The 24,851-nt window shown below is 46.9% G+C and overlaps 1 protein-coding gene across 5 annotated transcripts in view; it reads left to right on the top strand.

Moving 5' to 3' along the window:
* RBM19 (RNA binding motif protein 19) overlaps positions 1 to 24,851 on the top strand; it is a 233,193-nt gene that overhangs the window by 44,060 nt on the left and 164,282 nt on the right. For all 5 annotated transcript variants that reach the window (XR_013623829.1, XM_078780149.1, XM_078780152.1 and 2 more), the window contains one exon: positions 1,981 to 2,077. Coding sequence is in view for 4 of the 5 variants with exons in the window: in XM_078780149.1 (XP_078636275.1) it covers positions 1,981 to 2,077 (97 nt within the window). In the remaining variant the exon portion in view is untranslated. The remainder of the gene's footprint in view (positions 1 to 1,980; positions 2,078 to 24,851) is intronic.

The raw sequence follows: 24,851 nt of genomic DNA on the forward strand, positions 1-24,851 counted from the left end.
ATACATTTTACATGACGTGTTCTTTTCTTTAATTCAGATCCCCTCGTCTTGTATTCGATATCTGTGTGTGTGGGATCCCAAATTAGGCATTAGATTACCGTCGCGTGCTTTCTGTCCTTGCTTTTCCCAATAAACCCTTATATTATTTTTTTGTACATCTATCTATAATTCCAGTAATCTCTGTGTGTCTGTGTGTCTGTGTGTCTGTGTGTCTGTGTGTCTGTGTGTCTGTGTGTCTGTGTGTCTGTGTGTCTGTGACCGCTGTTTCTCGACAACCACGGGTCCGATATACTTGAAACTTGCCAGGTATATTGCTGGGGACCCGAGGATGTGCCTTTTCAAGGTTTTAAATTAATCGGACAAGTACTTACCGAGCTATGGCGATTTAGCCGTTCGCCGTTCGCTTTGGCGTTGCGAATGGACCAAACCATTCATGTAAATAGAGGGGGGGGGGGGTTCTGTGGTCGTTCGCTTTGGCTTTGCGAATGGACCAAACCATTCATGTAAATAGAGGGGGGGGTTCTGTGGTCGTTCGCTTTGGCTTTGCGAATGGACCAAACCATTCATGTAAATAGAGGGGGGGGGGGGTTCTGTGGTCGTTGCGAATGGACCAAACCATTCACATCGAATCATCGAATCACATCGAATGGACCAAACCGTTCGCTTTGGACCAAACCATTGCATGTAAATAGAGGGGGGGGTTCTGTGGTCGTTGCGAATGGACCAAACCATTCATGTAAATAGAGGGGGGGGGGGGTTCTGTGGTCGTTACTGCCACGTGGTTTCAAAGTTTTTTTTTTTGTTGTTGTTGTTTGCACGCATGTTTTTTTGCACCCACGTACGGGCACGCCCTAGGATGTTTACACACACACACCCCTACACAAATTTTTTTTTTTTTTTTTTTTGGCAAGGAACGGGCACCCACGTACGGGCACGTCCTAGCTTATATATAGTACGGGCATGCCCTAGTATTCCTAAACGCAGTTTACCGGGTGGTTGATTTTAACAGTTAAGGCTGCAGGGGTGTCGCCGCTCCCCTCCATTCCGCGCGCTTGGGGGCTTTTGGTTTTGGAATCAGCCATTGAGTTTTCGCCTCGGGAGTTAAAGCCTTCGTGATCGGCATCCGCGACCGCCAAATATTAATTTCGGCGGTTGCACGACAATATTCAAGTGTGGAAAAATGGACATTTGTGCATACACTGGTCATTGAAAAGTTCAAAAACCCAACCAGTTATTGTCTTAGATTCTCAACAACAACAAATATGCCAAAATGGTTGATTTTAAAGAAGCATTGGTTGCTTGGAAGAAGTACTTGCAAGTTCAAACTTAACCATCTTTGTTTCAAAAACATGTGGCAACAAAAACATGTGATTCTCCCCTCTGGGCTGGTGCTCCTGCCTCACACTGAGCTCGGCTTCACGCTGTTGAAACCAAAGCTTTCAGAATCATTGGAATCTCCCGCGATGAAGCTAACTCCGAGGGCCTTTCACTTACTCACCGCAAGCAGGTTGGTGGTCTTTCTGTCTTCTACCGACTCCTCTCCGGCCTTGCTCCCCCAGCTCTCTCTGGGCTCGCCGGCACTCGTTTCTGGGCTCTCTGGGCTCACACAACCTCGCCGGTAAAACCGGAAGCGAAGTCCATGCACGGACTTGTGTTTTGCACGACAATTTGAAGCAATGGCTTGGGTCTCGTAATTGAACGTGCATCATAAGCCCCTCCTATCAGTACTGAGGCGGTGTATCGATCCGTTGTGTTTTGTAGCCGTGCTGGAGTTTTGTTAAAATTGTAAGTGTTGCGATCGTGTTCTGAAAATTTTGGTTAAAAAAAAATACATGCTTGGTTTGGTCCATATGTGATGCCATTTAACACATTAAGTTTGACGCTTAATGCCATCATGGAATTTGGGATTACCACAACAAAATGTACAGTCATTAATCTCACCCACATTAACACCCCATACCTGTCTCTGTCTACCTGCAGCTCCCACAACTGGAATACGTTGTTCATCGGAGCGAATGCTCTTGCCGATGCCATTGCTGCAAAGTACAACACTCCGAAAAGCCAGGTGTTGGATGATGTGAGTATCACTCCAATATCCACCCACACCTCTCTTCCCCTCTCCACCCCATACCACCCCCACAACTCTTGAGAGATAATTTAGAAATCTCATCTTTCCTTAAAGGGGTGTTGGTATCCCTCCGTGTATCCCTCCGTGTATACCGTGTATCTCTCCCACCTCCCACCTCTCCCAACCCTCTCCCTTCCACAGATCTATGTGGTAAAGCTGTTAGTTATTGCACGTGTTTCTATCTATTTATGTAGTTTTTCAGTTCAACCTCCCATGAAGTTTGCACAATTGCTCCAAGGTTTCTTTGTCACCCTAAGACTGTTTTGCATCATGTTTGGAAAATGGGAATGAGGGACCAAATGTGGTAATTGGGAAAAATGAGGAAGACGTTGGAATTCTGGAAGGAGTCAGCAACCCTCTTCTGGTGAAACTGCCAAAACCAAGACTCTCTGCTCACCTCCACTCTTTCATTCCTCTTTTTTTTCCCCACCTCTGGAACAAACTCTCACACTCTCTTCAATCCCACTTCTCCCTCCAGGTCTTTAAAACAGCTGTTCACCACCATCTCTTATCTTCCACCATCCAACACCTTGATCTTTTCTACATCCGTTAATACACCCCAAATCCACCTCTTTAATTCTCCAACTTCATTCCTGAAATTCCTAGTTGTGTTCATTTGCTTTATTCCATGTATCTCTCCCTTCCACAGATCTACCGACGTCCCTGTTCTGTACTGTTGTTGTGGTTGTATGCTTTCCTCTTTCCCCCTCTTGTCTCCCGCTCCCTTTATTGTATGTTTTATGTGTCGGTGCATGTTTTCGTGTTTAATGTGTTAGCTCTCACACGAGCTTTGACTCTGTATACAAAAAAACAACAAAAAAAAAAACTCAATTCTGCTCAAAGGCAATTGCATAGCAATAGCTGTTCGCTCGAATATTGTCCTGTAAAAGTAAAATGACTTAACAGCTTTACCACATAATTTCTCCCAAAATTGCAACAGAATTTTGAGATTGCATCATCGAATAATTGTATGCCTCTGCCGCTGCAGTCACCGGAGAGATTTCTGTTTTCGGGTTGTCCATCCCTCCATCTGTGTGTGTGCGCATCCATCCGTGATAGGTTTTCATGACCACGATAACTTAAGAACGGCTGAAGTGATCCAAGTCAAACTTGGTACGCGTATGTATAATGCAAAGATGAACTGGTTGGATTATGGGGCCAAGAGATCAAAGGTCAAAGGTCCTTTTGGGTGGGATTCTGACCAAACGCACAAATGCTCAATTTATCAAGTGGGGAGGGGGCAATCCTAGTGTGCTGTGACCCTAAAATGTTCCACATAAGGTTATTATATTTCCTTCGTAAAATATGCAACTGTAATATTAGTCCCGGAGATTACAGATGCCCAGCGACTGAACGTTCTGTCTTGCAATGTGTCCCATACCATTTATGAATATGTTTCCCATTGCACGACCTATGCTGATGCCGTAGCAACCTTGACAGCTCTTTATGTTAAACCGCGCAGCACTGTATACGCACGGCATCTTCTGGCGATGCGCAGACAGGAGACTACGGAATCGCTGGAGCAATACGCCCAGATCTTATGGCAGCTTGGCAAAGACTGTGCCATCCTGGATCGCACAGGCGTAGAGTGCACTAATGATTTAGTGCGAGATGCTTTCATAACTGGGCTCCAGTCTCCCGCGATTTGACAGCGTCTTCTCGAGAGTGAAACGCTGGACTTCAAGACTGCTTTCGACCAAGCCTGAGTCCTCCAGTTGGCTCAGGTCAGATCTGAAACTTACAGCTGGCCATTCGTAACCGGGTACTACGGCCTACGCCGATGATCGCAGGGAGTCAGAATCTGCTGGCGAGCGAGCTCCCGCGCGGGGTATCGTGAGCCGGGGTTCCCGTGCAGAGGGCTCTGACGACGAGGAGAGCGAGCCACGCACCGCGGCCACGGCGACCGCTGCTGGGGCAACTGCCAAGTGCTACTTCTGTGGAAATCGCTGCCACCCCCGCTCGGTATGCCCTGCTCGGGAGACGACGTGCCACAATTGCTGGAAAAAGGTCACTTTCCCAAGGTCTGTCGGTCCACCAAAGCTCGACGGACGACTCTCACTGGTGTGCACATGTCTTCGGGGTCGCGGAGAGCTCCGCGCAGCCTTGCATGTGCTGTGGTTCTGGTGGAAATCAACGGCGAGGCGGTGGAAGCGCTGATCGATACTGGAAGTGATCGAAGCTTCATCAGCCAGTGTCTCGTCGAGCGCCACGGGTACCGTTGCTGCGACGCAGGATGTATACATGGCCTCAGGGGTCTTGTGGCAGCGATCGCGTGGTTTCTGTGTGGTTAAGCTGATTGCCAATGATGTTACGTATTCGGATGTGAAGTTAATGGTGTTTCAGAACCTTCGCTCAGATGTGCTTCTCGGACATGATTTCATGAACCGGCATAAACGCCTAGAGATGCAGTTCGGCGGCATGCATACACTCTGTTGGTTCCGTGCCAGACTCTGTATGCGGCTTAGCGGAGATAGCTATCGAACCTCCCCCGCTGTTCCCGAGTTTAACACCTAATTGCCACCCTGTCACCGTGAAATCTAGGCAGTATTCTCAGCCCGATGTCCAGTTTATAGCCGACGAGACTAAACGTCTTTTGCTCGAGGGAATCATCGAACCCAGTTACTCACCTTGGCGGGCCCAAGTGCTGGTCGTGAATAGCACTAATCATTGTAAACGCATGGTCATTGACTACTCGCAAACCATTAACCGTTTCACACAACTCGATGCCTACCCGCTCCCTAGAATGGAAGATATGGTCTGGGCAGTATCTAAATATCGAGTTTTCAGCATGCTGGACCTTCGTAGCGCTTATCAGATTCTGATACTGGAAGCCGACGGGCCCTACACGGCCTTCGAGTCTGGCCAGCGGTTGTACCAATTTCGTAGAATCCCCTTCGGCGTTACGAACGGAGGTCATGCTTTCAAAAGGCAATAGACGATATCCTTTTAAATTGCAAGATGTATTTGTGTACATGGATAATGTGACTGTGTGCGGATGGAACCAGAAGGACCATGATGCTAATCTGCGGCTCTTCTTGGAAGTGGCTCGTAAATACCGGTTGACCTTCAACAAAGCCAAGTGTAGCTACTCTGTGAGAACTATCGATCTTTTGGGCTACACAGTGGCCAGTGGGGAGATATGGCCCAATTTGGCACACCTTCAACCCCTACTCGACCTAGCCCCTCCCGTCGATCGGGCGACTTTAAAGCGAGCAATGGGACTGTTTGCATATTACTCACCGTGGGTCCCAAGGTTCTCAGAGAAGATACGGCCTCTCTTCGCGTGCAAAACATTTCCGTTGACCTTGTCCGCTCAGATGTCCTTTCAACTACTGAAGGATGACATAGCTGGTGCTATTGTGACCTCCATCGACAAGAGAATTTCTTCCGTGGTGTAGACGGTTGCGTCGGTTTGCGTAACGCGGCCACACTGAATCGGGGAGGGGGGGGGGGGGGGGAGGGTGCGACCGATGGCTTTCTTTTCACAAACCTTATCTGGAGGCGTACGCTATAGTGGAGTCAGTCCGTAGATGGCGACACTTCCTCTTTGGGAAGCATTTTCAACTAATCACGGATCAGCAATCAGTCGCTTTCATGTATGACGGGAAACATTCTCAAAAGTTTAAGAACGAGGAGATTGCACATTGGCGCATAGAATTGGCCGACCATAGCTTTGATATTGTGTACAGACCGGGAAAGGATAACCTTGCGGCCGGCGCCTTGTCTCGGCCCATCTGCTCCGGAATGACGGTCAACGAGCTACATACTATGCACAATGCCCTTTGTCACCCAGGCATCGCCCATATGGCCCACTTCGTTCGGAGTAGAAACTTGCCTTTCTCCGTCGACAATATTCGCCATTTATGCAAGACGTGTCTGGTATGCCCAGAACTCAAGCCGAGTTTTTACAAGCCTCCTATGGGTACGTTGATCCATGCTGCATGGCCGTGTGAATGACTGAACATCGACTTCAAAGGGTCTTGCCCAGCGGCGGCGCGCATCGCTACTTTCTAATGGTGGTTGATGAGTATTCATGATTCCCGTTTGCATATCTGTACTTAGACATGTCGTCTCTTACAGTAATCGGATGCCTTCGTCAGTTGTTCCTCATGTTCGGCTATCCAGCCTTCATACACGGCGACCGAGGAACGGCATTCTTATCTCGGGAGATTAAGCAATTTCTCCTCGAGCGGGGAATTGCTTTGAGCCGCACCACGGTGTACAATCCCCAGGGGAACGGTTTCATTGAACGATACAATGGCATTATTTGGAGAGCAGTTACTATGGCTCTGCGATCCCGCGAGATGACTTCGAACATGTGGGAGCGTATGTTGCCGGAAACATTACACGCCATCAGGTCTCTCCTTTGTACCGCGACTAACGCCACCCCTCACGAGCGACTGTTCAAGTACCAACGTCACAGCTCCAGCGGGCAGCCTCTACCCTCGTGGCTAGCTGAACCGGGACCGGCTTTCTTGAAGCGAGCGGTCCATCAGAGCAAATACGAAACACTCGTGGACCGGGTGGAAATATTGGAAGCAAATTCGGAATACGCGCATATCCGTTTGGCCGACGGTGGAGAGACAACCTTGTCGGTCCGGCATCTCGCGCCTTGTGGAGAGGTTAACTGGCAGCCTGTCATGAGTGTACCGGCCAAGGCCGACGGGTCTACCCCCAACCGGTTGGATTCGTTCCCGGACGATGCTGAGACTGGTGCCGCCGCTTCGGACCCCGGGAGTTTGTCACCTGTGTCACCTGTACCAGGAAGCATTCAGAGCCCTTTGAGTAAATCGCCGATACCTAACGTTCGGGGCCCGGGCATTGACGGAGTTTATCGCTCTCGGATTGGGCAGCTTTGTCAGCCTCCGACACGTTTTGGCTGGTAGCTTATTTGTTCTGATTTATTCCTTTACACCTGTTGCTTTAGCCTTTATACCTGTTAGCTGTATTCTTAAGGGAGGGTGATTGTGGTGAAAATGAAGAAGAAGAGCCTTCGTCGGCGTGGGGCATACTGGATGCCTATTTAGGGGCGAGTGCTCGGTCAGAGAGGGGGTCAGTATCTTGTCTGCTGAATGAGTTATGTGGAGATGAGCGCTGGATCTTATTGGTAAGAAGTGACTGGGATTCATGACTAATGTTTAAAATGCTTGACTTTGCTTTATAATGCTTCATTAGATTTGTAGGACTGATTAAATTATTGCCTGTTGTGCAGGATGCCAAATATCGATTTGAATGAAGCCTCGTATCTTGAAGTGAGGTCTGGAAGCTTTTTCAATACAGTTACGAAAAGTGCCCCCCTGTCATCTGACCAGATCCTCAGCTCTGATTGGTGTACGTTTGTGGGGACACATGGATAGACAAACGCTGGTCTAGACGGCATTGCCCTGCAGGCTACGCTGGAAAAAAAACCTCAATGGATCTCCAGCATTTGAAAATTGTAATTTCTATAACTAAACTGTGAAACAAACATGGCAATAATGCATGTAAATGAAAAAAAAGAAAAAGCATCCGTAAATGAAAATGTACGTAAACATGTCAGTTAAAAAAAACAAAAACCTCAATCGATTATATAGCATTTGAAAATTGTTATGTTTATAATTCTAAAATGTGAAATATAAATCTCAATGAAAATTTACTTTAAAATAGTTAATGCTTTCATAACTAAATGAATAAATAAACTAGATGGTATTCATAGAATACTTGCCCTGCGCAGTCAAATTTGTGCGAGCCAACGCTTCTGCTTTTGAACGTTGTTTTTTTTTGGTTTTGTTTTTTTTTGTATCCAATATGGCTTCCAGACCACGTGAGTGATGACATCATTAATTTCTATTCTCTAATATAATTGTTGTATAGATCACGCTCAATAAATTTCAAACTCATCAGACTAAGCGTTGTCCCTGTCGAATTATGACATCATAATTATGGCACCAATGACGTCATTGTTAATAACACTTATTCCCCATATGGAGTTCTTTACAATGAGCCACGTTTAAATTTTTCCCATAGAGCGGTTTTGGAGATATAGAGGTGCAACGTTTTTTGTTTTTTCCAAGATGGCGCCTGTACCATATGACCTATGACGTCATGATTATGATTTAAATATTCTAAAGGAGGAGGCACTCCTCGGGTGAAAAATTTGTGTTCATCAGACCAACAGTTGCTGAGAAAAAAAAAATCATCATGATCGGATAAATGTTGTACTTGTCGAATTATGACATCATAAAGAAGGCACCGATGACATCATCATTAACATATCTTGTTCCCCATGAGGAGTAGTTGACAATGAGCCAGGTCTCAATTCTTGGAGGAGACGAGGAAGCAAGGCACAGATTGAGTCTCATCCCAGCAATTGCTGCACAACCTGTTAGCAACAAGTGTCGCCAACGACACTGACACATTGTCTCTGCCCTGCTCATCAACAATTAGGAGGTTTGCAGTCAGGAATATTAAATTTAACTAAGGAAGCACACTAACCCTATGCCATGATGCTGACGTCATATGCATAAATTATACCAACACATCACCTCCAAACTAAGAGGCACCCACGTGGTACTCAAGTCTATGCAGACTGAGATTATTGCTCGATGGTCAGATTAAAGCTTAAAGCTAAAGCTCTTCAAAAGAGAATAAAGTTAAAGCTCTATGCTCTATGGCCTTGCTTTCTAGGCAAGTTAGGGGGTTTAATCTGTGTTTATTAGTGGCTTGGGTTGGTCACAAATAAACAATTTGCAGTATGTTGTCCTGGTGAGGGAAAAATAAGCCCTGATCGGGACGGCATGGTGTTGAAGTCGTGGGGACTCACTCCTCTGGAGGAGGGGTCCAATTGTATGACAATGCATTCTGGCCCTTCATGGTCAGGGTGCATGTGTTTTGATTGACCATGTGCTTCAGCCTTTGGGTTGAGGTGCATGTGTAATGTGTATGCCAATGGGACAGTCTTGATAGACGGTGTGCCTTGGCCGTGGAGTCAAGGTGCACGTCCAAGGCTGTTTAAATGTTTGATTTTTTTAAACCTTTTTTATTATAAAAAAGGCAGGCCTCATAAGGCCCATAACAAGGGCGAAATCTAGGTCGACATCTCTGTTTTTGTCTATTTGTGACCATAGGGCTTTAATCTCAGTCTGCAAAGACTTGAGTACTATGCGGATGCCTCCTAGTTTGGAGGTGAGTGATGTGTTGGTATAATTTATGCACATGATGTCAGCATCATGGCATAGGGTTAGTGTGCTTCTTTGGTTAAATTTAATATTCCTGACTGCAAACCTCCTAATTGTTTATGAGCAGGGCAGAGACAATGTGTCAGCGTCGCAGGCGACACTTGTTGCGAACATATTGTGCAGCAATTGCTGGGGTGAGACTCAATCTGTGCCTTGCTTCCTAGTCAAGTTAGGGGGTTCAAACTGTGTATATTAGTGGCTTATATTGGTCACAAATAAACAATTTGCAGTATGTTGTCCTGATGGCGAAATCTAGATCGACATCTCTGCCTTCAGCTCACTGTACTTTCCTCTCTTCCTCTCTCCTCTCGCACCTCCTCATGTTCTCTTCCCAAGGTACAGACAATTCCCCTAAGATGACCTGTCTTGTTGCACCTGACCAGATGACAATGTCAGGCTGCAACCTTCTCACACAGATCTCCTCTGGGAATACCAATTGTGGCTTTTGGTCTGCCACCACCTGCCAATCACAAGCATCTGACAGCCCTCTTCTTTCCACCTCCTCCTCTTTCCACCTCTTACCACTTGGCCCTCTTTGAGAAACAACACCTCTCCCCCATCGGTCTCCTTCTCCACTCTTCTCTCTCTCGATCTCAGCACCTCTTGTCGCACCATCTGCACTACCACCGCCCGCACCTGATCATGCCACCACTTGTATCTTCCTGCTGCCAATGGTACTGAGCATGCACTGTGTGCATGCTGCACCGTTCCCAAACCTACTCACAAAGAACATCTCTCCTCCTGCAACAACCCCCACAATCTCAAGTTTACTTGTGATTGAATCACATCATACATTGCCTGCAACAGGAAACTCAACCATATTGGCTCCATCCTCCAAATCTCTCGCCACTTCAATGTCCTCACCCGCACACCTTCCCACCGCGTCCAAGCACCTTGCTGTGCCTGTCCGACTGCTTTGACATATCTCCCCTCATCCTTTCTTCTCACTTCCCTCTCAACCATCTTCCTCCTCTCTTTCACACATGCCTTTCCCCATCGCTCATGCTTTATCCACCCCAAGCCATGCTTGGGATTCTAACCCAAGCTTGGGATTCTAACCCTTGGGATTCTAATCAAAGGGATTCTAACAAAAAGAGAGGTCCAAACAGACACTGTAGCACTATGCAGTTCATAGTGGATATCATGTCATCTGAAGAGGATTCATTTTCCAAGAAGATGAATGAATGATCGTTTTAAGGCCATTTTCCCCGCTGGAGCGGGGGTTAGCCTTGCGGGCCCCATGACAATCATGGTTCCCTGTTTGAGGCAATGATTTTATGGCCGGATGCCCTTCCTGATGCCAATTTTAGTCACCTCGTACGATGCGCAGGGATACGGTGTACCTATTCTAAATCAGGGTACACACCGTGATCATTCATCCCAGCAAGCTGGTACTCAATTTGCCGTCTTCGGAAGGATGACAGGCTGAGTCGACCCCTCTGGCGTTAATTCAGCGATCGATCGGGATTCAAACCCAGGATCCTAGGATCCCAAGCCGGCACCCTAACCGCTAAGCCAACACCAGGCTGGTGTTGTTGGCTGGTGTTATTTTCCAAGAAGATGATAATCGAAAACACATTGCCAGTATAGTAAACAGTATTTGGAGAACAAGTGTTAGAATGGCCACCCCAGAGTCTGGACGTGAGTCCCATCGAGGCTATAGGGGATATCGTGGAAACAGAGAACACGAGGAACCCAACTAACCTCAGAAATGTAAAATGTACTGTTGGTTATTTGGCACAATATTCCTGTAAGAATGTTTCAGTCGGATACAGGAAGCATGCATGGGTAAATGAGTGATGGGACTCAAGAAGGCAAAGGACGGACACACAATTTATTGACTTGTACTATAAAATGACATTGGTCGTGTTATTTACTGAAGCAGTTTGTTTCATGTGCATTTAGAAAGGCTGTTAATTTGCAATAACAAACAAATATGACTGTTATCACTGATTATATGATTTTACCATAAAGTACAAATATCAACTTTTGCACAGTACTGCAATTTAGTGGGGTTTTTTTTTTTGTTTGTTTGTTTTTGTATGCAGCCAAAACATTATTATTATTCGAGAGTACTGAATTTAGCGATATGTGCATGTATTTTAGTGTTCCTCTTTAAAATGCACTTTATTTAATTGCAAAGATTAAATAAATGCTCGTAACTACGTGGTCTATTGAGCCCCCCTGGGGCACCCTCTCATTGACTGGATTTGCGTTGAATAGGGTATACAGTAAAACTTTCTCCAACGCAGGGGATCCGTTCTGGGATAACCTTGTGTTGGAGGATTTCGCGTTGGAGGAATCATTAAGCATATGGGGAAATTGGGGATATGTTCCAGGCTCCCAAAAAACTGACCCTAAAACACTTTCTTGCTTTTTTTACATGTTTCTTTGTATGGAATGGTGCAGCATTATTTAATATACATTAAAATAAGTGTTAGTATCATAATAGTACTGTATTATTGCAAAATAACTCACCTTATTGTGTGGTGGATGTTGGAGGTTTGGGTGATGATTTGCTGGTGGATCTTCTGTTTCTTCATCAGGTTGGGCTTCCTTCTTCAGGTAATTGTAGATGCTAATGGCCTTTCTTCTTATATTGGGCCCATCCACTGGAGCACTTTTCTGGCTCTGATCTTCGATCCAGACACTCAATCTTTTCTCCATTTTTTTCAACAAGGGTGTCTTTCCTGCTAATGTATGATGTTGCCACACAAACGCTGGAACGGATTTTATCTTCGGCCTTCCTTACCGTCCCAATGGTTGATTCATTCACGCCATATTGCCTGGCCAAAGATGAAGCAGAAACTGATAAGTTATTCAGGATATCAAGTTTGACCTCTATGGTCATTGTTTTCCCCCTCTTCTTTCAAATTGGGTTCAAATTGGGTCTTTTGGGAGCCATAATGATCGACGTAAGCTCACTTGATGGCGGCAGGTTCGGAGATGGTGACAGGTGGCAGCTCGTGCCGCGCGTGCATATAAATGAAACAGTAATTAAGCAAGGTAATTAGGAATAAGGAAAAAGAATAAAATATTTGGGGAAACGCCGGCCATTTTTGTCGCAATTAATCCAGAATGTAAAATCGAACTACAATCGCCGATGACGGTCGGTGGCGACTCGTATCATCGTATGTATAAATTCAATATTAATTAACCCTTGTCCACACAAGGGGGGTCTTTTAGCCTTGTATTTATCCCAAGAACACCTGCCTTGTGTGGACAAGGGTTAAGTAAAGTACTGTACAGTAACAAGGAATAAGAATAATATAAATCTTTGGGAAAACACCAGCCACGATCACGTAAATGCGAAACACAACCTCGCGTTGGGGAGGTTTTGACGCATTTAATTCAGCGCGTAAATTGGAAACCGTGTTCAAGGAAGCCACGTTGGAGTAAGTTTTACTATATATATACACCACTGGTCAAAAGTTTTAGAACACCTCAATCTTTCCAGTTTTTATTGAAATTTACGCAGTTTAATGTCCAGTGAATAACCTAAAATGGTACAAAGGCAAGCAGTAAACTGCTCGAGGTAAAAAAAAAAAAAAGAAGCTTAGGTGAGCATAAACGGGATAACAATGTAAATTGCACAGTTATCTTGTAAAAAAAGGCTTTCAGGGAACAAGTAATGGGTTAACAGATCTCGCGAGATCTGGAGACGACATCACGGATTTTCGAAGCTCCACACGGTCTCCACGTTTTCAAAGTTAAGTCTGTTCACAATTGTATTTTGTCGAAACTGTATTTATCTTTCGGTGTGTGAATCTATAGTGTGTCCCTTGGAAGTTTCTTGGTGTTTATCTTTCATAAATTAATCATTTCTGTTTGCTGCGTGTGAGGCCATGCAGCCTCAGGCTTCCCCCATCGAAGTTTGTTCCTTCCTTCGCTGTTTTGCGAGGTTTTTTGATTTTCCCTTCTCGCCCAAACTTCACCGAACATCTACTCTTCATCTTACGTTGTAACCACCCCCCCCCCCCCCAAAAAAAAACCAACAAACTTTTATTTCCCTTTCTCCTCGTGTGCTTTTGTCTCATCGTGTGCTTTTTCCTCTGTCCATGTGCGCTGTCCCGCCCGCCCCCATTATCGCCCTGCCTTCCACCTTTTGCCCTGTTCACGTGACTCGTGGTTGTCCCTCCAGACTCCCTCTCCCCGTTGGTATTTTTGTGAATATAAGATTGTTCTTCACGGTTCTGTTTAAATATGTTTAAACTTTCCCCTGCAGTGTTTTATTCAGTGGTATATTACAACATGCTGTTTTTCTTCCTAAATTAAAGGTTCTTTTCAATTTCCTCTTCAACTCATTCCACTTCAAAAAAAAATTAAATCTCTTATAATTCTTTCTCACAACATGCTCTAAATTCTCATTCATTCCACCCCTCCTCCATCTTTCTTAAACGGATCGCTAACTTGAAAATCACAACAAACCCAATTTGTTATAAATGTTCATCTTTCATTAATCATCCACTTTCTAAACTCCCCCCTTGCCCCTCCCCACCAAATCTCCCCCCTTGCCCCTCCCCTCCTAAACTCCCCCCTTGCCCCTCCCCTCCAAATCTCCCCCTTGCCCCTCCCCTCCAAATCTCCCCCCTTGCCCTTCCCCTCCTAAACTTCCCCCTTGCGCCTCCCCTTCAAATCTCCCCCCCAACCATCCCTCCCAAATTCTCCCTCCTCCCACCTCCTTCTAAAAGCTGCCTCCTCCCCACTTCGTCTCCCTTTTATCTCATACCTCCACCTCCACCAACCTTCTACTTTCCTCTGCCCCCCCTCAAACAACCCCTCACTGTGCCTCATCCCATCACCATCAAACCTTTCGTCCTCCTCATCCTTCCCTTTCTTGTAACTCTTCTGTAATCTCTGACACACTATCAACTGCTCTTCCTACCTCCCCCTCTCATCCTTCATCTGACCCTACCCCTCACCTCCCCTGTCCTGCACCCGATGCTCCCCCTCTCTCCTCATTAACGGTATGGACCTCAACCATCCAGGGCCTTCGCTCAAACCTGATTGATCTCCCCATTCAGGTTGCTTCTGACAATCCAGACTTGATCTGCTTAACAGAAACTTTCCTCCTTCAAGATGTCTCTGATTCCTTAATATCTCTTCCTGGTTACTCCCTCCTCCGGTATGATAGACCTGAGCCTCGTCCTGGTGGTGGGATGGCTATCTTTATCAAAAACTCTCTTCCTCACTCTCCTTGCACTGCCCTCTCTCCACCCCACCCCCAGGAGTACCTCTGACTATGGCTTCCTCTCCGCTCCCACCTTTTGTTCATATGTATTCTGTACAGTCCTCCAAACAGTGATGACTTCATTTACATTTTGCTGATGGACAACATGGACCAACTTCTATCAACTCATCCAAACTCTCTCTTCCTCATATGTGGCGATTTCAACTGTCATCATGCCAGCTGGCTGGGTGTGGGTTCGTCTCTCACCAGCCATGGCACCTCAGCAAAGGACTTCTGCGACTCATTGGGACTGACACAATCTGTCAATTTCCCGACCCGGATCTCAGTCAATGGAGTATCTTCTCTTCTGGACTTTGTTATGACTAACTTCCCTGCAAATGTCTGCTGCTCTGCTTCTTCTCCAATCCGTTCTTCTGATCTTGTGCTTGTTAAAGTGGACATCTCTCTGGCCATTCTCAGAGAGCCTCCTCAGTGCCGACGAGTCTGGCATTTCACTCAGGCCGACTGGCACGGGCTGCAAGCAGCCATCAATCACCTGGACTGGTCTCCCATCTTCACTGCCTCTGACATCAATTCTTCCTGGGAATAGTCAGGTTCACTATGTTTTTTTCGTTCAAAATCATGGTAGATTAGCAAACCTATACATTTTTGGAAACGTTATTACATGGAAAATCTGAAAATCAATGTTTACATTTGCCAATTCCGACCAATTCGATTCGACCAATTCGACCAATCGACCAATTCCATTCGACCAATTCGACCATTCGACCAATCGCTTCGATTGATTCGATTCGATTCATCGAATTCGATTCGATCGACCATTCGACCAATTCGATTTGCCAATCAATTTGACCGACCTTTGCTTGTGTGGAATGAACTGTGAAAACGATGCGGACTATATTGTCGGATACGACACACAGGACAGTGATGACGAACTCTAAATGGCATATTCTGTAATCGTGTATGTTTGATGCCATTGACTGCCTGTGTATATTTTGTCATTGACTGCCTGTGTAGATGTGAAGTTATACTGACTGCATGTGTATATATGATTTTGCTTACTGCCTGTGTATGTTTGGTGATATGAATTATTGTGACACATTTTGATGTTATTAACTGCCTGTACAAAATGATAACATGTATTTGATTATGCAACTTATCGCGAATATAAAGACAGTATTTTGCAATTCAAAACCTTTGATTCGTGTCTTACCATTCCCCATAGCACTAATTTGATACTTTCATTGGATTCCTTGTCCCTGAAAATATAGGTTTAGTATATTTTAAAAAGTTTTTAGGGTAATTAGAAGCAGAAATAGAACAAAATATGTATTTTACAGTGGCCATTTTGAAAATCCAAAATGGCCGCCATACAGGTATCTCTCCAAATGTAAACATTGATTTTTAGTTTCCTTATGCTATAACCTTTCCAAAAATGTATAGGTTTGCTAATCTACCATGATTTTGAATGAAATATAATTTATTGACATAGTGAACCTGACTATAATTCTTCCAAAGCAAACTGCTCTCTCTCATGCACAGATTTGTCCCATCTCGTCTTCAGTTGTCTTACCCTTCCTCCCGTCCATGGTACACTGAATCTTGTGGTGAGGCAGTTGCCCTGAATCAACTTTCCTTTGCTTCTTGGAATACAAATCCAACTGAAGGCAATCTCAGTTCCTTCCACCAAGCTCGGAACAAGTGTGTGTCTACCCTCAGGCGTGCCAGGAAGCACTATCTCTCCACACTCAAGATTGATCTCTCAAACCTGTCTCCTTCCTCCAAATCCTGGTGGCGTCTGGTCAAATCTGTTTCTGGTGTTTGTTCCCTCTCCATCCCCTCCCTTACCTCAAATGACTACACAGTTGACACCGCACGTGACAAAGCCGAATGCCTCAACTCTGTGTTTGCCTCAAAATCTTGTGTCCCTAACCCATCTCTCTCTGTTCCCACCTTTCCCAGTCGAACCCAACTGCTCCTGGACTCTGTGTCCTTCTCTCCTGACAAGGTGGAGAAGGTTTTGTCAAACCTCGACTCTGATTCTGCAACTGGACAAGACGGCATCAGCCCACCGGTCCTAAAATCCTGCTCTGCCGCTCTATCTCACCCTCTCTCTGTTCTTTTAGCCCTCTCTTTTGCTCAAGGTCATCTGCCAGCATCTTGGAAATCAGCAAACATTACCGCTTTACACAAAAAGGTGCAAAAACAGATCCTTGCAACTACAGACCAATCAGCCTGCTTCCAATTATCAGCAAAGTCATGGAATCCGTCATTGCTTCGGATATCAAATCCTTCCTCTTCTCCAATGGCTTGATCTCTGATCATCAATTTGGATTCAGACCAGGTCATTCTACTCTGGACATGTTGCTTCTGCTGTCTCAACAATGGATGGAGGTCCTCAATGCCAAACAGGAAATCAGAACTGTCTCACTTGACATATCACGTGCCTTCGATACGGTCTGGCACCCAGCTCTGCTCACCAAACTCTCCTCCGATGGTATCCATGGAAATCTCCACTCATGGCTTGCGGACTTCCTCTCTGGTCGTCGGCAACGTGTGGTTTTGAATGGATTTCTCTCATCTCCCTTTCCTGTACTGGCTGGAGTTCCCCAAGTTAGTGTTCTGGGCCCTGTGCTATTTCTGGTCTTCATCAATGATCTCTCCGACTCTCTGGAAAATCCTCTCTATCTCTTTGCTGATGACTCCACTATCTGCCGCTCCATTCCTCATCCCTCAGATCGGCAGTCTGCAGCCTCCTCACTCTCTGCAGACCTGGACAAAATCACAGACTGGTCAAACAAGTGGAACATGTCTTTCAATCCTGACAAATCTCACACTCTTACAATGTCTTTCCGAAAGGACCGACTGGAAAATCCTCCCATCTCCTTTCTCAACAATCCTCTCCAAGAAGTTCTGTCGCTCAAGTTTTTGGGTCTCACTATCTGCCATGATCTTTCTTGCGAAAACCACATTTCCAAGCTGGCCTCCAAAGCCAGTTGCCGACTGGGCATCCTCCGTCGTGCGAAGTCCTTCCTTGGCACACCTGAGCTCCTCGCCACATACAAGGCTTTCATCCGCAGCTCAATGGAATACTGTTCCCCCCTCTGGCCTGGTGCTCCTGCCTCACACCTAGCGTGGCTTCACGCTGTTGAAACCAAAGCTTTCAGAATCATTGGAATCTCCTGCGATGAAGTTAACTCCGAGGGCCTTTCACTCACTCACCGCAGGCAGGTTGGTGGTCTTTCTGTCTTCTACCGACTCCTCTCCGGCCTTGCTCCCCCAGCTCTCTCTGTGCTCTGTCCCCCCAATATTCCTTCAGGTCGCACAAGATCTGCCTGCAACCCTCTTATGGTTAAACTGCCAAAATCTAGGCTCTCTGCTCACCTTCACTCTTTCATTCCCCTTTTCTCCTGCCTCTGGAACAAACTCCCCCACTCCCTTCAATCCCACTCCTCCCTCCAGGTCTTTAAAACAGCTGTTCACCACCATCTCTCATCTTCCCCCATCCAAAACCTTGATCTTTTCTACCCCCGCTAATTCACCCCAAATACACTTTTTTTTCTTTTTTTTTTAAATTTCAACTTCTTTCCTGGAAGTCCTTGCAGTGTTCATATGTTTTATACCTCTCCCACCTCCCCCCAAGCCCTCCCCCTCCCACATTTCTCCCGATGTCCCTGCTCTCAAATGTTGTGTTTGTGTCCTTCCCCCTCTCTCCCCATCTTGTCTACCGTTCCACTTATTTTTTGTGTTTTATGTGTCGGTTTGACTTTTTGTGTGATTAATGTTAGCTCTTTCATGAGCCTCGATCTTGTTTCCAAAAAAAAAACAAAAAAAACTTTCAGCTGTTCTGCAGCAATGTAAGTAAATTAAGCCTTGAAAGTTGATGCACACAATTCCTACAGGTGTCCCAACCTCTGCTGATTACTTGGTTACAAACCCCCCTGTCTGTATAAAAGCAGTATTGGAACAGACTTATTACACACTCTGAAGCAGTATTTGGGCAATATTGCACTGCAGGAAGTATTATATTGGAAACTGGAGGAAACTCTGACAGGAAGAGGTCTGGCAGACCCAAAGCCACAACAGAATCAGAAGACACGTTTCTGAGAGTCAACAGCTTGCGTGATAGGCGGCTCACAGGACAACAGCTTCAAGCACAGCTTAACACTGGTCGAAGTGAGCAAGTCTCAGTTTCAACTGTGAAGAGAAGACTTCGAGCTGCAGGTTTGACAAGTCGAGTGGCAGTAAGAAAGCCATTGCTAAGATGGCAAAATAAGAAAAAGAGGCTTGCCTGGGCCATGAAGCACCGCCGGTGGACTACTGAAGACTGGAAGAAGGTCTTATGGACCGATGAATCAAAATTTGAAATCTTTGGTTCATCACACAGGGTTTTTGTATTCCGTCGAGTCGGTGAAAGGATGGTTCCTCAGTGTGTGACACCAACTGTCAAATATGGAGGAGGAAGCGTGATGGTCTGGGGCTCTTTTGCTGTATCCAGAGTCGGCGACTTGCACAGAGTGACTGGCACCCTGAACCAAAAGGGCTACCACAGCATTTTGCAGCGCCATGCAATAGCCTCTGGTATATGCCTAGTTGGTCAGGGGTTCATCCTACAGCAAGATAATGACCCTAAGCACACCTCCAGGCTATGTCAAAACTACCTTCGAGGAAAAGAACAAGACGGTAGGCTTCAAATCATGGAATGGCCAGCACAGTCTCCAGACTTCAACCCCATCGATCTGGTTTGGGATGAACTGGACAGAAGGGTGAAAGCAAAGCAACCCACAATTGCAACACATTTGTGGGAACTTCTGCAACAGTGTTGGGAAGAACTTCCCGAACAATATTTGATTTCCATTGTGGAAAGAATGCCACGAGTGTGTTCGGCGGTTATATCTGCAAAATGTGGCTACTTTGCTGAGTCAAAAATTTAAATTATATTTTGTTAAACAAAATGATTTTATGATTTATTTTTTATCTCCAATTGTTTATTTGTTCTATGCTTAATTTCAGAGTACATTGAGACATTAAACTGCGTAAATTTCAATAAAAACTGGAAAAATTGAGGTGTTCTAAAACTTTTGACCGGTAGTGTATATATATATATATCCTTGCAGTGTCCTTGCAGTATATATATATATATAGGTTAATATGAGTAGCTGTGAGATCTCTCATTTTCCGGTGTTTTTAGATGTTTATTTTTTTCAACCAAGAGAAAGATAAACCGATTTGAAGGTTTGCAAATCCAGTGATCAAAACTTTCAGATTCACATATGGACAGGTGAGGGGAGTATCACAGAAACCCTTGTAATGGCCGCTCGAGATGCATCTAAATCCTTCAAATCTCAGGGTTTAAAACATAAAATAAAAAAGATGGGAGAGGGGGGTTGGGGGGGGGGGGGTCAAATATTTATCTTCTTGAAGTTTGACCTCAAGTTATTTCCCATGAACCAAACTTTGGGTGCCTAATTGGATGGAAATGAATGGGCAATGAGAGGTGTACCTTTGGAAAGAGCATGAAAAACTGAGCCGAATAAGCCTAATTTGGTTTTTTCCCTTTGTTTTTGAAATTTCGATTTCTAAGGGCTCACTTTAAGTGACTTTGAGGTTAAACAGAAACGTCGCATATTGCACTATTAATATCTCACCAACAGTTGCTTGTACCTGGATTAAGGTTTTAAATGTTTTGTCCAGCAATCTGTTAGATTAATTAGCATTAACACCCATTTTACTTGTTAAACCTTTTTAAATGTCAAAGTGCAATGTCATGGAGGAGTCTCAATCAGTTGGCCTTATTTGTTTTGTTGTACTTTTTATGCCCTTGCCGACAAAGTCGCCAGAGGCATTATGTTTTCGGGTTGTCCGCCCTGCAAGATTTCGATTCGATTAGGATCGAAGAGAACACCTTCTTCGTCTTCTGTACAGTGAAGTTGCCAGCCCTAAATTCTCTGGCTACATCTGGGTGCTTCATTGGGAGTTCAACCATGTCCCTCAGGTGAACAGGGATCCACCTGGCATAGTGTGTGTGGTCTATTCACTGAGGAGAGGCTTCTGTCTTGCCACTCTGCCATAAAGCCCAGATCGGTGGAGTGTTGCAGTGATGGTTGTCCTTCTGGAAGTTTCTCCCATCTCCACACAGGATCTCTGGAGCTCAACCAGCGTGATCATCGGGTTCTTGGTCACCTCTATTACCAAGGCCCTTCTCCCCCGATTGCTCAGTTTGGCCGGGCGACCAGCTCTAGGAAGAGTCATGGTTGTTCCAAACTTCTTCCATTTAAGAATTATGGAGGCCACTGTGCTCTTGGGAACCTTCAATGCAGCAGAATTTTTTTTGTAGGCTTCCCCAGATCTGTACCTCGCCACAATCCTGTCTCTGAGCTCTGCATGCAGTTCCTTCGACCTCATGGCTTGGTTTTTGCTCTGATATGCAGTGTCAGCTGTGAGACCTCATATAGACAGGTGTGTGCCTTTCCAAATCATGTCCAATCATTTGAATTTACCACAGGTGGACTCCAATCAAGGTGTAGAATCATCTCAAAGATGATCAAGAGAAATGGGAGGCACCTGTAGTCAGGTTCACTATGTCAATAAATTATATTTCGTTCAAAATCATGGTAGATTAGCAAACCTATATGTCGTGAAAATCAAGCTCAGACACGACTTGACCTCTGGGTAGGTTTAATATCATTTTAGATCGGTAATACATCCTGTGAAAATACATACATACATACAGGTATCAAATCAGAGCATTCATGAGCAGCAAAGATAGTTTCCATTTAACCATGGTTAGCGCAGCGCGGCATTTGGGGAGGGGCGTACATACCATTCAACTACTGGATAATGTCACAGTGAGTCCCGCTGAAGTGACCGCACGCCCCGGTTGTCCCGCTCTTATAGACGGCCCCTTCCGTAGCGAGCACCCTGGGTTCACCTTGGATTCCGAGCAAACATAATTTCACTACATTCTCCCCGCCGTTAAAACTATACTGCCGCTCGGCAGGTTGCCCAAGCATCAGCAATAAACGAATGGTCACGTCAATCCATGTCGATGGCAGGGTTACTGCAACCTGTAAGCCGGGATAGCATCAATCCCCAGAAATAGCAGGATTGAGGAGGATATCCCAGTCAAGAAGATATCGAACCGAGCAAGCAGTGGTCATCCCAGGGAGAAGACGATGAGCCCGTGGGTAGCAGGAGTCTTCCCGTGGGGTAGTCGGCATAGCAGCTAGATGGATAAGGTATACCTTAGCGTTACGCAACACATGGCATAAGGTGCGCCTTGACGAAGAGCGACTGTCCATTCGTCGCAAGGCAACATGTCAGGAAGGTGTGTCAATGTGGAAGATGTGTAAACGTGGAAGATGTATAAAGCAGTAGCCCCCTTAACAGTAAGTAAGAGTACTTGACAGGAGGGCGCTACAGTGAGTCATTACAGTAAGCACTACAGTAAGTCTGTACCTGCCCTGGCTCCCAAAAGTCCATACGCATTACAAAACGCAAACTCACACGCAAATCTACCGTTGGCAGCGATCGCACGAGACACGAGCAGCCTCTGAAGGCTGTCTGGACGACCGGCATGGCTAAAACGACCGAAGCCAGCGAAGCGTGCAGAACCCCCGGGATGCATATGGCAATCCTGTCCAGCGGCACAGCGCGCGCGGAGGATCGGATAAGATCGGCAGACCGAGAGAGCCTCGGCTGGACAAACCATGTTTGTCCCAGCGTTGTCCCGGGTGGATGGTCTAGATGTCGAGATGATTGTCATGTCAGATGTCCCGGATGGATTGGCCATCCCCGGATGTCCAACCGATCCATCCATTCAACGCCATCATTGCATGGCACGGATCCAGCACGGATCCAGCCGGACCGCGGATGGATCGACCATCCACGGACGCAGTGGCACAGAGACCCAAAGACAGCCATCTCCCCAGATGGACTGTCCATCCACGGATGGCCGACCAAACCATCCATGCAACACCTTCATGGAATGGCTCGGATCGACCATCCATGGACTCAAAGTCACGCACAAAGACACAAAGACACAAAAGCATCCATGGACGCCATCCACAAGGGCGAGGTGGGAGTCGGTAGACCGGACGGCACCCGGGCGAGCAACAATACCCACCCGGGCCCCCACAAAGGGGCGAGGTGGCCCAATCACAGGGAGGGGCCATGTCGAGAAAAGGTCGCAGACGCAGACGCTCCATGGGTCACGGTGTACCCCAGAAGATCTATCCATTGTGCGTAGGGAGTATTCGCACGTAACCTCGAGCACATGAGTGATACCAGCGCGACCCCAAGGAAGCGCTGCAGATTAGGAATCATGGTCATATGGACATATCCACAAACCGTAAGATTATCGAGGTAGCCGAAACATCTGGTAAGGCACCCGTAAGGCACCCGACCCCACCCCCCGAGGATGCAGCAGCGCGCGGCATACCGAAGACAGACGACCTTCACAGTCTGGGTCAGGCTGAGGGAAAAAGGAATCAGACGAGGCGTCTCGCAGTCTCGAAATGTACGAGCCAAGAGCTCTGGCCGATAAACAGCGAGCCCAGCGTCAAGGGCGAGCAGGCAGTACGGTGCCCCCGTTACATGCGCGCGCAGGTGGCAAGGGAGTCTGGCGCGACGCTCAATGTATGTCACCATTTCACGAGGTCACCGTGTACTCCCTAAATGGCGCTGGCGCGCGACCCTGAGGTAGCGCCGCGTTACGTTGTCTACGTCGTTTACGTAAAGGACAAATGGTACGTAGTTTACCAAGGTACAGGGTAATGTAAACGAATCCCCGATGAGATCGCGGGATGCACGCAAGTACGTTAATGTACGACGCTAATGTACGCACGCAAGTACGACGCTGTAAAGCAAACGCGTGATATAGTCGATGACGTCATCAAATCCGAAATCTAAAGTCTCGCGGCCATTGGGCAGCAGCATTCGAGCGAGCTCGAGATCGGTATACAGATACGAACCTGCCGACGGGTTTCATTGTCAATGATACGAACCCGGCCGACGGGCGAAAGTAATGTCTAGGGCGCACCGCGTACGAGGGAAACCGAAAGGCGAGCTCGGCCTGTTGCTCCAGTGCGGGTGAGCCCGCCGAGTCGAGGGGCGAGCACGCCGAGTCGAGATGGCGTGCATGCTGGGCAGCGATAGACTGCACGACTAAGGAGCGAAAACATATAACGCCCTGAAGTAGCATCTCATTGGAGGTGCATTGAGCATGAAGGATGCAGTGGGGCCTGTCGGTCCGTCAAGCCTGCTCTACATCATCACCACATTAACTCAATCCAACAGCTTATCAAATTAAATTAATAGGGTGAAACGCGGGACGCGGGGTGTGTGAAAAAGAATGATAGCATTCGGTCCACATACATTCCATGCACAGCATGTTTACACGGTCGCAGGTGTTAAACGAAAACGCCGTTTGAGAGCGGGAACACCAAATCGAGTAAACAAAGGACGAAGATGAACGAAGAAGAACGAACGAAGAACTACACATGGTAGTTCTTCCATCATAACAGAAGCATAACAGATGCATAAGCATCATAAGCAGAACCCGAGTGCCGTGAAAGGCTATGAAGGTCCCGCTCGACGCCCTTAGAAATTCATCCGTGCTGCGACGAGTCCTCGCATGGTGTCAAGCGAGCCTCCATTGAGGCGATTCCGGGCAGCGGTGTTCGCCGGCCTCGGGACGTAGCCACATGCAGGTGGGATTGCCGGCCGCGATCAGAATCGCCGGTGGGGCCCGCGAGAGGAACCGCAAGCAAAGGGGTTCATCCAGCGAAGAAGCGGCGCGCGCAACTGGCGCGTCGTGCATTGTAGTGACTCCATCCAGCGACGGTGCGGCGCGTGACTCGCGCGTAAGAGGGGTTCCGTCGATCAGCGATAGGAATCGCCGGCGTTGGGCCGCAGAGAGGGCCGCGATGGGTGCCACGTGTGGCTTCGCGTAGGTGGTGATTCCGAGCAACGAACGGAAGCAAAGGGGTTCATCCAGCGAAGAAGCGGCGCGCGCAACTGGCGCGTCGTGCATTGTAGTGACTCCATCCAGCGACGGTGCGGCGCGTGACTCGCGCGTAAGAGGGGTTCCGTCGATCAGCGATAGGAATCGCCGGCGTTGGGCCGCAGAGAGGGCCGCGATGGGTGCCACGTGTGGCTTCGCGTAGGTGGTGATTCCGAGCAACGAACGGAATCGAGGGCCATGCCGATCGTCGTGGGCCTCGCCGAGTAGGGCCCGCAAAAGGGAGCAACGTGCGGCGAGGAGGTGATCAGAATCAGGATGGAGGCCCCGATTCGCGTGGAGGAGGTGGTGGTT

The sequence above is a fragment of the Myxine glutinosa genome, chromosome 6 (assembly GCF_964187855.1).
Source record: "Myxine glutinosa chromosome 6, kmMyxGlut1.1, whole genome shotgun sequence".
In the NCBI taxonomy this organism is placed as follows: domain Eukaryota; kingdom Metazoa; phylum Chordata; class Myxini; order Myxiniformes; family Myxinidae; genus Myxine; species Myxine glutinosa.